We start from the raw sequence: 16964 nt of genomic DNA, 5'->3' as shown, positions 1-16964 counted from the left end.
CAGATTGAGCTAGACCGCGCTTTTCTACACTACTTAATAGAGCACTAACTGGCACTTTATTGCTTGAAAAATGTTGGCATTTTTCACAAAAAAATGCCGAACGTTCCAGAAAACTAGTTTGCGCGGTTGCCTTTTAAAGTGCAAACTCGAATGATGCCTTTCTCAGCGTATCGCAAGAACCACCAGAAAGACGTGAGTGAAGAAATGGGGGCAGTTTTCATACAAAAAACGAAATTCAAATATTACACATTTAAGTGCCTTTCATGTTTTTGCCCACCTTTTCTGCGTTAGTTTTCTGCATTAGTTTTGCGCGTTGGATGGGTGCGAATTTTAGATGAAAAAAAGTCAAAAAAATAAAGAAACCCTCTGATTTATTCTTAAAATTAAAAGTAAGTACAATGCTTGTTTCAGGCCTGCTAATAATAACATAACCACTACGTGACGTATATAAATACGCCTAACAATTTAATCAACAATATCAATGGCACTGGTTAAATATCACCCGATTCTATAAATATTTATATGCGAAATGTAACGAATATTTCCCTTAACTATTTACATTAAGTTGATTCTTTAGTGTCGTAAAACAAAATAATATATTTTATGTCGAATTGATGCATTTAAAAACCATACATTTATGAGTTAAATCCTAATACTAAATCAACAAATTAACACAATAACGTAACATACAGTATCATTATTTATTTAAGGGTATCACACAATTTGTACAAAATATAAAGTGAACAGATTATAAGAGTTAACATCTATAACGGTGTAATAAGAGAAGACTACCAAGGCTTAATGTTTTTCGCATTTATGTTAAAAGTGACTGGTTGCTGACCTCTTGTTATACTAAACTCAATGATCAATTGTAATTGAATTCAAATTATTGTCATGTTCACTAAAACAAAAATACGTGCGAATTTAATAATTGAACCAACCCAACTGAACATGTTAACATTATTTGTTATAACAAAGTAACAGTAGATCTAAAATACTAAATATGTTGGGTCATTGGAATTTGAACACAATTTTATATTAGATCAATTATCATGTATACATTATTATGTAATGTAGTTAGTTGTTTTTTATGGCAATTGTGCAACTTCCAAACTGGGTGATTTAAAACGTAGTAATCAGTTGCGACAACTTCACTTTTTCCAATATTTTTTATTCTAGAAAAAGCAAAGGTAAAAAAAGTAGTCAGTTTGCATACGAACGATGTGTGGTTTGAAAGTTTAATCTAAGTTGGCGCAATTTTTAGTAACAATCCGGTCCCAATAGTAAAATTGTTGTCAACATTTTTTCAATCGGCGGTTTGTTGACCGACTACTTGCATCACGACTAGTTATTTGTAAATAAAGTAAATATTTTTATTTACGCACGTATCACAGATGACGAATCTTATTCACTTCACAAAAGCTTAAAAATATGTTTTGAATTAAAGTACGAAACAACAATTTACGGCCATGACCTGGAATTTTAAAACCTTTCTATTTGTAATGGAAATAGGTAATGATTTTGAGGTGCTATTCTGAAGCATCCCCGAGACCGGTTTGGAGCCTACTAGCTCTCAGCATCTGGGTTTAGCCTGAAAAGAACACTTCCAATACCTGTACTTATGTATATAAAGTACCGGTATCCGGAGTGTTATTTTCAGGCTAAACCCATAGTCGGCTCGAAACGGATCCGGGGGAAGCCTGAGATTAGTACATCTCAAAACCTGTACCTGCTTACATTTGGCGGCTCTCTTGATGCCGCCGATGTCTTCCAATTGTGTTCATAATATCGCTTTAGATTCAACTATTTGCTGTAAACTCTTGAATTGACGGAAGGAGAATTTTCGTAGATCTGGGACTCGGAAGAGGTCGTATGCTAATAAATTATCGAAGAGTTAAAAAGATAATCCAACTACATGCGATTAAAACTAATAAAAATTATCAAGATAGTTAACTCTTGTGCTATTGACGCTCGAAGCATATCATTAGTTAATCAGTCAAGATGACGAAATGGTTCCTTTAAGAACATTTAATACACGATCACTGACCTGGTTGATATTGTATAAAACGTTCGAAAAGATAATTGAAAATAAAATTGCGTTCTGACGCACCATGGCCTTTTTATAACAACAGAAAGCATGGTATTCATGATAGAAAATGATAAAATTCTATCATGGGTTTTAAGAACAATAGTATCGACAATGGGTAACTTTGCGGGAACACAGATCAAAAATGTATAGCAAGATTAATAGAAAACGTATTAATTAATTGAATAGGATACACGGTATCTTATCGTATGTCTTGAGCTATATATTTATGATCAATTTTCATGGGCTTTACAAAACACTAAGGGCAAGATTTGAAAAAAAGAGGCACATGTAGGGCGGCTACCTCATAAAGCTATATGGTACCACATATTTAAAAACATATACATGACCTGGGATAAAGTGTCCAAACTATATGCAAAATTATTCTGATTTTTTGTGTTTTCCTGGACCTTAAAATGCTATTTAGAAGAGGAAGAACATAGTTTGGACACTATAAAAATATGTTTTAAAATATATGGGAATAGCAATCACGCTTTTGTAATAAACTCACTAAAAGTAGCTACAACCGGGATTAGGCAATTATTATTTAAACTGGATACTGCCATAGTTACATCCTCGATCGATCTTCTCGCTATACTTTGCACTGTATTTGATCATATACTTCCAATGGAAACCAATGGGAATAATGTATTTAGAATCGTTTGCTTGAATATTGCTTAGAAAACGCTTGTCCCACAAGGAATGTTATGGAAGATTCATCGAGGATGTAAATATCGTGTGAGATTGAATATATTCAGTAAATTCAGCTGGTGTTGTGACTATTTTTAAATATTAGTGAGCAAGCTCTTTTAAATACATTCCTAACTATGCTAAGGTAACAATGTCAATATTATTGTAATACTAAGGCACGGACCCAGCTCACTGCTTGTATATGTGACAAGCCTCGTTATATGATCAGAACGTTGTCATTCTAGATTCTAGAATATATTGGCTAGATTATCATGTAAATCCGAAGTAATATTCCACCCATTAGACTAATTGACAATATCATATAATTGCACTTCGAATGATTTATTAAGAGAGTTTCCAAGCTATCTAGCTGACTTTAGAAGATACAAATCTAGCCTAGATTGTTAATTATAGTAGGGATAGAATATCAGTTTTCCGCAACATTATTTGGAGTTTGTGGTGGTGCAAATAATCTCTAAAACCACAGTTGAACTTAGTTTTGGAATGACAACATCCCAAGCATTTTATTAACTGTGGAAGACAAGCATCTTTCATTATTCTACTCAATGTAGGAACGGAGTTGAATGCGCATTTCAAAATCACCCCCCTTTTGTTTACAAATACTTAGTTGGTTTGAGAGTTGTCTTCCCATAAGAATAATTTCGGCGGTTTAGGAATCTTATCAATTGTTAGTTATACTCAAAAGAACAGCTTAAAGGCAATAAGCATCAATAAAATAAAAAATCACATCTACTATTGCTGTTTGACCTGGTAACAACAAAAAACTGCTCCGCAACTGCATGATTGTTATTTATTGCATGTAACACCTACAATGTGATTTTTATTCTAGAGTGTGTCGGCTCATTAACGACTTTCCAGGTGTTCTTTTGAACATTTTCCTCCGAATCGTCAAAGTTTTAGACTTGTATTGCTTTCGTTTGGTAAAACTAGCGATGAATGTTTAAGTCAACCACACTCAAGGGCAACTTTTTCTTATAATTAGCTTTAATGTTATGTCACAGAAAAGTTAACAATTTCATAGTTCAAGTGAAAAACGACGATAACAAGGCAATTCCAAAGTATCAGCATTAATAAAACCACCTTCAAGCTCACGTCTTCGTAGTAGTTATAAGCACCGTTTAACTTTGGAGCGCTCAATAGATACTAGATATATACAATATATATTTATCATTTAATCCGTAAAGTTGTGTATATATACAACGCCAAACTTTTTGAACAAACCGTGTAGTAAAATATCAGGCGAAAAAGTCTTTTCATTCGTATTATGTAAGGTCACTTGTAGTTTTACCGAATTATTAATAATTAACGAGATTGGCCATGAAGAATTTTAGTCACTCTAAAGCTAACAACACCCCAGGAAAAGTTTCAAATCATATGGGTTTTCGTTGAAGTCGGAAGAAAATTTGCAATTCATACAAATCGCTTGTGTTAGTAGATATTCATTGGAATTGAATAAATTGAAATGGCCACCTTAAGAGTACTTTAATCATTCAGGGGGTTAGATTTGGGCGCAATTAGTCTAACATGAGTTAATGTCGCCTACTTAATCTAGATTCAGTAGAAGCATTTTATATCCAAGTAATAGTAGTCATTCAAATACTTGTATTTTCGCACCCAGAGAGAGTAAGTGACATTATTAATAGATCACCGAAAATCGGCTTCACGGCTCGAAGTCTTAAGATTAATTGAGCTTACTGTTGTGTCGGGTTGTATGCTCAACTAATCTTGCGATACTTCAAGTTAACGCACAGCCTTTATTGGCACCGGTGGCTACTTTTATGTATACGCTTTGATATAATCTAATTTACCTACACTACTTGAGCAGCTTCTATATTATGCCGTACGAAAACCAACTGATTTCCAAATATAAGAAGCACAGTTGCGAAGAAAAGTGATTTATTGACCTGGTAATCGCAAATGTAAACTTCTTAAGTTCGGAGTCAAGGCTAAACGCGTTAGTTGGCGCTGCGCATCGGCAAAATCCGTGCGCGCAGACAAAACTAGTAAAATTCAACGAAATTTCACACATAAACTGGCGGGAAAGCTGCAAAGGCAGTTTCTTTCGTTGTTGGTCGACATGTATCGCAGAGATATGGGGGGAATAGATATTGCTTTCCTACAGCTACAAACACATTTCATTTCTATCAGTTCTTCCGATTTTCGCATTTTTTAATTCTCGTTTAACTATCAAAAGCTTCAGTTATTTGAAAAAAGCCATTTACAAGGCAACATTACTATTCACTTAAAACCGAAAGAACTATAAAATTTACCTAAAAAAATTGAAGCTAATCCGTTCCCTCCATATCTCCGGTTCATTGCTAGGGCGACTTTGAGGGTTGAGATAGCTGATCAACAGCATCACGAGACGCCGTCGACGTACTAGAGTCCAGCGTATCACTAGCTTGAAAAAATCTATGGGCATCACACATTAAATTTGAATTATTACAGCACTGTCCTGTATGCTCAGCACTTGTCGCCGCAGCACTATCATCCATTAAAATAATTGTGTTTTGTTCCGGAGCAGCAGTATGTGTAATCATGTTAAAATCCTCTTGGTCTAAGTTGAAAAGAGGCGTACTCCATCGGGGGATGTTATTTGAACGCGAACTTCCTGAATAACATAATGACGCTGTTTAGTTTCACAACGAGAAGCTACATTAAAACAGAGAGGACATTGGGAAACAATATATGCTAATTACCTCTAGGTGTATTCACGCTCGGAGAGTACATACTGAGATTCGTAGGGCTGATAACACCAGACATTCCGGCCATATTCGGATAGCTGAACAACTGGAAAACATTTCAAGGTTTAGCACTAGCTATTTGTACGTATTTTGAAAAACTTGAGAGATTTTAATTGCCAAGGGCCAACTTCTTATAGAAAAATGGGCACCATACTTAATGAAATTATGTGAAAAGCATCCAGTGGTAAAAAATAGCTGATTTCAAAAATAACTGTTTAAGAATAGTATTAACTACCAACATGTCCTTGTTGACCGTGGAAGTGGCTGAAAGACGAGTAGTCTCTGGTGGGTGAATAAGGATTGCTGGTGGGTACAGAATTTCGTTGCGATGGAGATTTTCGTCGATCGTGGCTACCAGGACTTAAAGGTGGAGATGAACTGAGCTCGGGAACCTGCAAAGTAAACCATACCTTGAACAAGGTCAAAAAGAAAAATGAATAAGGCTTGTAATCATTTACACGGACTAGCTTTGATCGCATAATGAAATTTACCTCTTCGGGTGGTGAAGCATCGCTACAAGGTGGAGTTATATTGGGCGGAGGAGAATTCGGTCCACTCATTGAAACCTCCCCTGTCGATTGAATGATCGCAACGGGTCGGGCCATTGGCGGTAAAGGAGGTGGTGGAAGCATTGTGGATGGGAAATACTGCGGCTTTGGACTCCTCGATAAGCTGGACTGCATCTGGAAGAAGCATTTCTAATTTTAATTGGCTTCCAGACTAAACGCGATTTTATTTCTGCTTTGTTCGTACACACCTGTGCGTTTTGGTTGTTATCAGTTTCCTGGCACACGAATGTTACAAAGTCCGAGAGCGTATCGTGGCCATTTTCAGGATATTTCACTTGATTTTGATGATGGTGTTGAGCTTCGGGACTGTGTTGATAATACAAAGCATTGGGACTAGCTTGTGAACTAGACGATACTATTGTAGTGTTTTGGGGCATTGCTGGAACAATTTCCGAAATGAAGTCTCTAGCAAACAGTCTGAAGAAGCAAAATACTCACAATATGTTGCTGAAACAACCATAGCATCAACAGATGAAGATCGTTCGACGGGAACTACGGATTGTTCCGGATAGCTGTTACAGTAGTATGCTGGATGTTCTAGTTTGACGTTGTTCATGTTTGGCTGCGAGTCGGAGAGTTCGTGCAATATTGAAGCTAAAATACAAAATAAATTAGTGTCAAATATTATTTGTAAAAGCACGAACATTACATTTTGATAATTTCCACAACTCCTTGGATGAAAATACTCCCGTGGCTAAAATGATGTCGTTACATATTACGCCATTGTAGGGGTTGTGAGTGAAACCTGTAACCATAAATAGTCAAAGAGGGTTTGAATCGACAAGAAAGTTGAGTCTCAATCTCAATATAATAATATTCGTATGGAATATTATATTAATTTTTGGCGGTCTCTTTTGCATATTTACAGGTTCTATTGGTTACTTTCTAGATTTCTTACCTTTGCTCTTTCGTTCATCGTCCTTTTTGTTATTGTTATTATTGAAACATACCCCACTGAGTATTTCTGAAACAAAAAACATCTATGTTCTACCAATATCTAGGAGAGACATAACATTTTAAATGTAGGAACGAAGCAAGTCAATTTCGATCCCATATAGAGAAACTTGTTCTTGGAATGGTAGTCTAACAGAGAATGAAAGGACGGGTCCCAATTTTTTATGGCGTGCCAGAATCATTTTAGCTCGCTCCTGTCGGAAAATCTTTTCCTGGCATTGTTTCATACCTCGTTTTTTTTAATTTTGCAATTATAATCTGAGCGCATGGTCTAGCTGCTTTCCAGACTGCAGCATTATTAAATGCGTCGACGCGAAGTTGGGAACCGAAACTGTTGGATAAGGCAGACGGCGTCGATATCCGCATCCTATTCCCTGAAACTTTCCGCAGAGTTCATGGATATTTTTAGTTCATCCACTCATGAGGATTTCTAGTTGTATTTTTAAAGCTCAATCGAAACACCCAACACATCAAAAATACGCAATTTTCCATAAAACCAACGAGGACTTTTCTCGAAAACCTCGCACTCAAATTTTTTAGGTAAAATCAAGCTGGTCAGATGAAAACTGTAAAAGTTCGGACCTAATGGTTGGTCAATGCGAAGCAATACGTTTTACTTAAATCTGTTGTATATTCGGGCGGCTAAAAATACATTTAGTATTTATGTGATATTCTTTTGTATATTTTTAGATCGTACTCAATTTCCAATGGTTAATAATAATGAGTATCTAATAATAGTTTAGGATGGCTGTGTCATAAGCCATTTTGTCATTCTCCGGGAATTAACCTCGCACGAATAGTGCCCAGCACATTAGCAGCTCCAGTACTTTTTAAACCCGTTTAATAACATTACCCTGTTAAATGTGGGCAAATATTTACATTGTCCAGCTCAATAGATCCTCGCTAATTGCACGTGTAGAGCCTGTACAGTTCGTATCGATCAGAACCCACAGGGGAACTCAAAAGCAGAAAAGGCTGCTACCGAAACGGCGTTTTTAGTATCCAATACAGAAATTGCATCGTAATTCTGCCTATATTTATCTCGAATTCTAGCGGCCTATTTCTCTACGGCACACAATCATTTCTCCTTTCGATCTCAAATAAAAGTCGCTTCGTCTGTCTATCTGCCATGAAAGATGCAATTTATATTTATATCCATCTGCCTCGGCTTCTGCGGGGTTAATCAAGTTTCCACATTGGGGTAAAATGGAAAAACAACTTTAGAATTGCGACAACGACAATGTTTTTATCAACTCGAGAAGGCTTTTTTAGAGGAAACCAGTAAAACTACTCAAGCTAAGGAAAATCTGGATATCGATTTGAAAAAAATAGTAGGCGTCTGCACTAAATTTGGTGTGTTCTCCACTTCGAGACTCATTTTACCCATTGTTTATTGTGCAATTTTCAAATATACTTCGTGGCCCGCTTGACTTTTAAGATAACATTTTCTTGAAAATGGGGAAAATGTACTCAGTAAAAACGGGAAAAAAAGTATCTTGTCTTCAGCTGTCTTTTGGGTAAAAAGCAATTTTTTCAATAAATAACTCCAGAATTGGACGTGGTGTAAAAAAATCCTGCAACTATTGCACAGTAAAAAATAAGTCTCAGTTTCCCTAATGTGCAAACTGGGTAACAATAGTTCGAGTTTCTGCAAAATAAATATATGTTTACTTTGTAATAGCCTTCAATAGCGAAATTGTTCCAAAATAAAGATGTTTATTTTTCAAAAAATCGAACTATGTATTGTTAGCAAGTTTGCCCATTAGGAACAGTTATAACGAGACTTAGAAGTTATTAGCTCAAATCTCTCGTTGCCTTTTGTATCACCCCGAATCACACCCGAATCCTGGCAAATTCTTTGATGGTTCGGCATTTTTAGCAAGTCCCTCTCTCTATTCCTTTAACGGGACGTTGCTTATGTTGAAAAAAACATGTTTATTTCAGTGGCGGCTGTACCTAATATGGAGAATTTAATTGCGTTTGTATCATATTAAGATTGAGGCTCGACGGATGATGGATTTTAGGTGATTTTTGAAAAATTAGCTGATACTGTTAGTCGATGATGAATGGGGTTGTAAATTCGTCAAGATGCCGCTGGAGTTTGGTATACTTATTCTAAGCTAATGTCTAGATAATAGTAACTTGAACTTACCATGACTATTAATAAAATTTGCTAAATAAAGATCCAATTCTCTCACTGACACATTAATATGATATGGATTCACACAAAGTCCCGGCTGCGCACAGTCTGGGTTTTTCTCAAGTCGCTCACCATCCGTGCTTTCCAATGGAATTGCTTTAAATAATATCACCATTACGAGATCGAGTCGCCACACTTTATCTGCTTGTCGCAAACAGTCAATTCGTCGCATTTTGCCCTTTTGGTCTGGATTGGAAAGTACACACACCGCAGGCCGTTTACCCGTTATACTTAACACAAAGTCCTCTCGACACTCTTGAGTAATATCTTTTCGAAGCTTTCCCAACAACCGAGATGCCCATTTCTGCTTGACTTCTGCCTTCTCATTCTGGAACAAATTGACACACATTTAGCATTTTGGCTTCAAAAGGGTTCATCTTTAATTTAATAAAGCATGAAGCTACTTGATTTTCATTACCTGTAGTGCTTCTTTACATTGGCGCTCTTCTTCCAGTGACATTCTCTTCTCGTGCTTTTTGTAGTATTTTCTTTTGGCCGCTTGCAAGTTGAACCAGGTGTATGAAAAGGACTTAACAAATGGCAGGAGTGCTTCAATAAAAGGGTGGAACTCGTCCTAGATAAGATAGAGTACTTTAGTTGAAGCTCTGTGGGATTAATTAAGTCAAAGCAATCGTATCAAGCATTCGACATAAAAATACTTAGTAATGAACTAGTGCTACATTTAGGTAAATGAAAGGATTCGTGGAAAAGAAATATGTACAATACAATAAGGGTATAGTTGGAGGTAATGGTAATGGACACAGATCACTTAAGGGTCTTGGAAAGGTGTAGATATTTGTATTAGACTTATTAAAGGCTTTCTCGCTTGGACTGCTTGGAGCGTCATAGATCGATTCCAAAGGCCACGCCTTTGAAAAGGCATTAGCCCTTTAGGTCTGATTTAATTTACCCTTGAAAGCGCGGACGCAGCTACTTACTAGCCGATACATCTGGACAAATATCAGAAATACGCAATGCAGGTATTAATATCACATTGATCACCACTCGCATTTTCTTCACTCTGCAAAATTGTTTCTCCTTCCAGATTAGCAGATTTCGATCGCCCTTGATACACTATTCATTCTTACTTAAAATGCAACTCTGTATTTGCTAAACATTGTCAGTTAATGCATGCGAAATTTATGTGCGATGAAATGGGCATTCTAAATCGCCAATTTCCCAAGGCATTAACCTGCAGTGCGTGCTTACCATTTCTAGGAGAGTAACCACAAGACGTGCTTGAGTTACTCAGCAGCTTACACAGCTATACCAGTTTTTTGAGGCTTGCAAGTAAACGCCAATCAACTAAATTAAAAAGAATTTTGATTGTAATAATTTCCAGTTATCATTCATTCAACGCATCTTGATTTCTGAGTAGGTACAATTTGCATAACTGAGTGGCTTTGTGAATAATCTGTCGGTGTGCCGCAGGAATTAGTGAATAATTCCCCAATTGTGGACTATTTAAATGCGAATGTTAGCTAAAGTTGATTCTTTATTTAGTTTTATACGCTTGCTTATAATTCAACGAGTAAACTCTCTTCGCTCTGTCATACTGCCGTTACTTACTGCGACTAAAAATAGTGAGATATAAATATCCACCTGATCCTATAGGAACTCAAGCGGGTGTACACATCTTCAAGATTTTATAAGCAAATGCGTGTATTTTCATACGATATTTCGTTGTTTCTTTGGGCAATTAAAAGTTCAACAGTAAAGTGGATTTTGTTCAGGTCCAGTTTGAGCAGAAAACCGCGACAAGGATAAAAAGCAAATTTGGCTTGGAGTCTTTAGCGGTTTAGGATTACGGTTGCGAGTTTGAGTTTGATTAAATTAAAAAACTGCCCTTCCACCGCTTAATTAATAGGAATTTTTCGATTTAATTCCACTATATAAGCGCCTGGAATGTGGATCTTGTTCGTGTTGGGAGCGATCCAAATTTTAAACGTCACATATATGTGACATCACTGGGACATCGTAAAGTACTAATTATACGATGTGATTTGATTTCAAATGTCCTTTACATAACTAACATCTTATTTACAATAGATTTATTGAAAAAGTCACACCAACGGATAAGTTCACGCATAGCGCACTACGTATTAAAGGTAGCTGAGTGGTGCTTTCGACGTGTTTTCAAAGAATTTTCAAGGCTCCCAACATTGGACGTGAACCAACAAAACCCACTACAATAAAATTTGTAAATACTTGTTTCTCAGGGCTGATGTTTTGAATATTTTCAAAATTCGCTTGAAGTCTATGTTTTCACAGTGGAGTTTTTCAATAGAACTGTGAAAAAAACGGTCCCAATCAAAACTCAACATGTTTTGATTGTATAAACATACGCCACAGATCATCATAAAAAGGAATAAAATGCTCATTATCCCAAAGTAGGCCTGGGTAACACTGTGTTGAGTTGCGCTATTGAGTTGTTGCCGCTCTCTGAGTTAATGAGTTATAAGTCATTTATTAAAGCGTTACGAGACCAGAGACCGGAATGTTTACATCTAAAAAAGATTTTTTTCTGAGTAACGTTTTACTACTTTGTTCAAACAACTAAAAAAAGTCAAATAGATTTTTCCAGCAACAGAACTGAGTCGAAAGAAAGTCGACGAGTTTTCTTGTAGAATCGATCTCTCAATTTTTCGCATAAAATATTCAGYTTGCCAGTATTTTACAGTAAAAYGTTAGAAAAAAACCTTTTCTGTTTAGTGACAGTGTTGTTTAGAAATATTGASCTAAAAGTGAAGAAACCCCAGTTTCCGAAAGTTTTCCAAATAAATGATTATAAACTTTCGYTTTTTYAATTGGGGGAAATATTTTTGGAAAAAGACTCAAAATTAATTATTAGGGTTTCGCCCATAATTCGGAAAAAAAGTTTTCCAAACATTTGTGCAAAGCGGTTAAGRAGGCGAGTGTTCCAATAAAATATGTCATAATTTTTCACAGAAAATATCTGAAGATTGTCAGTATTTTAACTAAATAWTAATGCGATTTTTGCGTAGGAAGAATTGCTTAATAGAATAGAAACTTTGTTAAAACTAGAATGACCTGAAAATTTAAAGAAACTTTAAATATGTTCAGAGCGATGGGGCCGGCGAGTTTTCCAAATAATTTTTTGTAAACTTTWACTCCCTGGCCGTTTTTCCAMGAAAATCTTAATTACTTGCGGTAAAAAAYGGAATAAAATTATTTGGTTTTTGTGCCAAATTCAGCCRAAGCTGAAAAGGGTTTTCTAAAGTTCCCTGCAAACCGACGAATGCGGCGAATTTTCTAGCAAAATTAATWTTTGTCATATTTGGCTGAAAAGACCCTATTATTGTCCAGAAAAGAAGMAACTCATGAGAAAATAATGGTTWTTTGCGTTTTCGATTAAAAACTTTTAGTTTTGTGATCGGTTTCGRAGAAAATCTTAATAGTTTTCGGGAAAAAACGGRWGGAATTGGTTTTCCTATTTGTCTCGAATTCGAYGYTRAATAAAGATTTTGYAAAATTTTTAAAAAGCTATAAATTTATCTTGTAATTTTTCGCGTAAAAGACCTCCAAAGCGTCAGTATTTTTAAGAGAAACTCTTCAAAAWTGAGCGTTTTTGAGTACAAATYAAAGCAAAAAATAATTCAGTCAAACCTAAAAAACCACATTTTTTAACAAACGATGAGGTGACGAGATTTTCAAATAATCTGTTACACTTTCGCTTRTTCTGTTCGTTTTTAATAGAAAATGATTTGATTTTGTTCCAAATTCGACACTGGAAAGGAATTTCAAAACTTTTTACAAAAASACCAAGGATTCGAAATTAATTTCATAATTTTTCACGGAAAATATGTTATGTTTGGCAGCATTTTTAAGTGAAACTTTAAAAAATTGTGCATTTAGAAGAAAAGAAGGAAGCGGGTGTTTACAGACTGAAGAAAATCCGCCCAAAGGGGATACAAACTTGTATTATGGTGTGTATCATCGCACACTATTGACACACTATATTACAAGTTTGCATACCCTTTGATTGGATTTGGAAGAAAGAGTAACTTGGCTGAAACTGAAAAGCTCTGAAATTTTGAAGAAGGTCATTAAACATTTTCCCAGCAACGGCACTGAGTTATTGCGCCGGTGCGTTAGCTTGGCGCACCAAGCGTCACCAYTGAGTTAACCAGGCCTATCCCATAGGGAGAAAGCCTAAGATCAAAAAATGGACATAGAACAAAATGTGAAACAGGYCAACCCAAAAAARTGACTWTTTTWTGCAATRTGGGRGATAAAATGTCCGCTTTTTGCTCTTAGMCAACCTATGGGGAAKATGCAAAAAAGTGACGTGTTTTTCTCATAAGAAGATCGTCTAAGAACCAAAATTGGAAAGAGTGACAATTTTATCCTATGCGGGGAATACGATCAATTTTTCGCACCTAAAATTATCACTTCTTTAAATTTCYTTGCTCCAATKTCATTCGATGTCCACTTTTAATATCTGAGCTAAAAGAGCAAAATTTTGGCTCTMATTATGGCTCTCTTTATTTCAAAACAGTTAAWCACGAGAAACCTGCTGAAMAATTTTACTTTGTTAGTGCTAAGGATAATTGACTAGCAATTACGTTATTTACTAGCGTTGGACATATTACGGTAGCATATTAGTAACTCACTACACAAAGGTGCCAAACTAGCAGTCACACGAAAACACACAGACTCATAAGATTACATCTAGATTTTCCATGTGGAAAGTCGAAAAAATCACCCATCCAACTTTCCCAAACCAAACACAAAACGGCCGTTCTATGCAGAATCGGACGTCTAGGCATAAGAGCATAACGCATTTTTTAACGGAATGCTAAGCAATTTATGCTAGAAAGACCGTGTTTTACCATACCAAAAGCAGTTAGGGATTATCTGATGTGCATGGAAAGTCACAGTTCAAAGATATTTTGAAAAATCAACGCTGTGTAACGTTCTTTCAACGTGCAGTGCTAGTCTGCTGTAGGCAATTTTTGATTGTTTCGATGCTGATCAGCTAACCCTGAAGACTCTAGTTAAATATTCTTCAAGTTGAGACCATATGGAAATCTTTCCTTACAGCCTATACAGTGTGTTTTGGATCTTAGAAACTGTGAAAAGTGAATAAAACATTTTTTTCCATATGACTCCAACTGATGTAGGCACACTGTATATATGGATGGATGTTCTTAAAAGCAAAAGGTGGTTTGCATGAAGGGATTGAAAGGTTGAAATGACACACATACAGGGCGTTTCTTTGAAAGTGGCAATCCATCCAAACGTTCTAGATAAACTTGTACAGGCCCTTTCAAAGAATCATCCTGTATGGAAAAGGCTGTAGCAATGAGACACATTGATCAGCCACATAGAACCGAAAATTGTTGTGATGAAAAACCTAGATGTACCGAGATGATGCATGAGGAAATGATGCAAACATGTATCTATGTCTATTACGACAGTGCACTAGATACATACAGGGTGTCCCAGGCTGAGTGAGCAGTTTCTCGAACGCGGTGAGTACAAATTAATTGTATGACAATCGTTCATGGACTTTTCTCTCTATATATAAAATTCTTTATGGCCTATGAGAGGAAGACGTAGAAAGGTTCTCATACAACTTTTTATGTGCCATCCGAACCTGAGAGATTGCCCACTTATTCGGGGGCACCCTGTACAGAGACATAGAGAGACGAGAACATATCCTATAGCTTGTCATCTACTGATCCTGAAAACTTATATTTACTACTACTAGCTGAGCAAATTCCAACTCTTCATTACTACTTAAGTCTCTCTGAAGGATGTGAATTTCAAAAGCAAAATGCGTAATCTTCATCTAATGGTTGAAATTCCGCTAGACCAATCGCGTGGTGCTGGTGTGATCACGGCACCTGATTGGCGCTCATAAGGATTAGGACAAGTAAAGGGCAATATGCATGTCTCGTCTCGTTCTTAACAGATCACATATAGATATGATAGAAACAGAGCAGTCATGAACATCAATCAAACATGTCAACATCGAGTTTAGCGGTCAGACCTACAAAACGATCAAGTAGCGAAATTTTATTTCTGGTACATTCTAACTAAACGCTAGATCAACTAAAAAGTAAACGGAGTAACTCGGGGATCAACAGTTGGACATGCGACTTTGAAGCTGCGCCACTCTAGAATAAATGGATTACAAAGTGGATCTCTATGCGTAAATAGCTGAAGAAAGCCCCTGGTCATGCTCCTAGGATACTTTCGCCTCTATTCAGCAATATACTAAAGAAACTGAGGCAGCAAATTAGAGTTATTCAGGGAAGACTCTAAATATTCTATGGAATTTAACAGCTCATTCTAACTGTGAGGGAATTGGCAATTGCCAAATTCTCCAAAATGATGGTTTATTGAATAGTGACTATTTTAAGGCACAAGCGTTTATTAACTTTGCGTCGCTTTGGAGCAAACTAAAGAAATCATGCTTGTTCCAGCAGCGGATGCAAGCTAGAGAGCATGGTAAAATATGTGAGCGAAACGTTAGGAAGCAATTCCAATGGTCCACGGCCCAGGAACTTTGATAGCTTGTTTTTAATTAAATTAGCTCTCTTTAGTTGCTAGGTGGCTCATGCTTGGGGCTCGGCGCGTCTTTAGTGCATCTAGAACTATACACAGTGCGAGTCTCTAAACTCTCAAAACCAGATTTTTTAAAAGTGTTGGACACCTTGATTAGGGTTTTAAATTGCGCCCTTTTGGGTGCAAAAAATTTTTATACAGCGTGTTTCCAATTTGAGATATGATGCTCCAAAAATAAAAACAATGCCAATCCTAATCCTAAACGAAAAAATTAATTCACAAGGTTGAAACTCTGTTTAAAAAAATCCTAATGTCCCAACTAGGCTGATTTCGATCGAATCAACCAGTTTTCTGCGGCGTTAATTATTTTTAAAACCAAAAAGTTCCATCGAAAATTAGAATACTTCAGCACTGATTACAAGACGCCAATTTTGCACTGGACCCGTGAAAAATGTTCTCAACATAGAAAACGTACTATTTTCGGACCAATCAAAGTTTACTTTAAATGGGGAGGTAAATGGTGAAAATTTTCCATATTGGACATACAAAAGCCGACACCTCGTGAGTGAAGGCCACAGTCGATATCCAGACAAACTCATCGTTTGTACATGGATTGTTGACAATGGGACAAATGGGAGAAGCATGGCCTCCGAATTATCCCGATTTAACACCTATTGACTATTTCGTTTGAAGGTAGTTGAAAAGCAAACTGTTAAAGAGCATCCCGGGAAACATTGAGGAGTTGACTAATTTCTGCTGACGTAATGAGAAGAGGTTTTCATTTACACTTGCTTACAATGATACGTTTATCGGCGCTTTCTCTCTTCTATTGAGTTTCTTTCAGAATGATTTCCAAAACTTCGTCCTCGAAGAGAAGATTGCAATATTGATGTGCATCTGCGGAAATGACAACATTTATTTCCTTCGGTCCCGAAAATAGAAATCCGGATCAGTCCATTCGTCTTCTGGCTGTGTTTGATTGTGGGTAGTCAGATGAGTTTTCCTACTACTCGAAGAGCATTTTCAGCTAAATCAAGATCAGATTCTATTCTCTCGGAGTTAAAACTCTGCGAAATATTTTCGGAATCGCAAGTACGGTCCAGTTTATCATCAACGCTGGATTTTGGAAACTTTTTGATAAAAAAACATCAACCTTCTGCAGCAGT

General features: G+C 36.4%; 1 protein-coding gene across 7 annotated transcripts; it reads right to left on the bottom strand.

The window, feature by feature from the left end:
- Positions 1-354: 354 nt before the first annotated feature.
- Positions 355-9838, bottom strand: LOC109541083 (nuclear factor 1 C-type; the record flags this gene model as incomplete). Of its 7 annotated transcripts, none has more annotated exon segments than XM_048666800.1 (10): positions 355-5408; positions 5497-5587; positions 5781-5951; positions 6033-6239; positions 6299-6489; positions 6549-6704; positions 6760-6855; positions 7009-7074; positions 9217-9592; positions 9683-9838. In XM_048666800.1, coding segments are annotated over 10 exon segments (1803 nt in total), but the record flags the coding sequence as incomplete, so codon positions are not given.
- Positions 9839-16964: the final 7126 nt, after the last annotated feature.

This window comes from Dendroctonus ponderosae, unplaced genomic scaffold (assembly GCF_020466585.1).
Source record: "Dendroctonus ponderosae isolate FM_Combo_2020 unplaced genomic scaffold, Dpon_F_20191213v2 Dpon_F_20191213_1, whole genome shotgun sequence".
NCBI classification, from domain to species: domain Eukaryota; kingdom Metazoa; phylum Arthropoda; class Insecta; order Coleoptera; family Curculionidae; genus Dendroctonus; species Dendroctonus ponderosae.
This window is presented reverse-complemented; position numbering and strand designations above follow the sequence as displayed.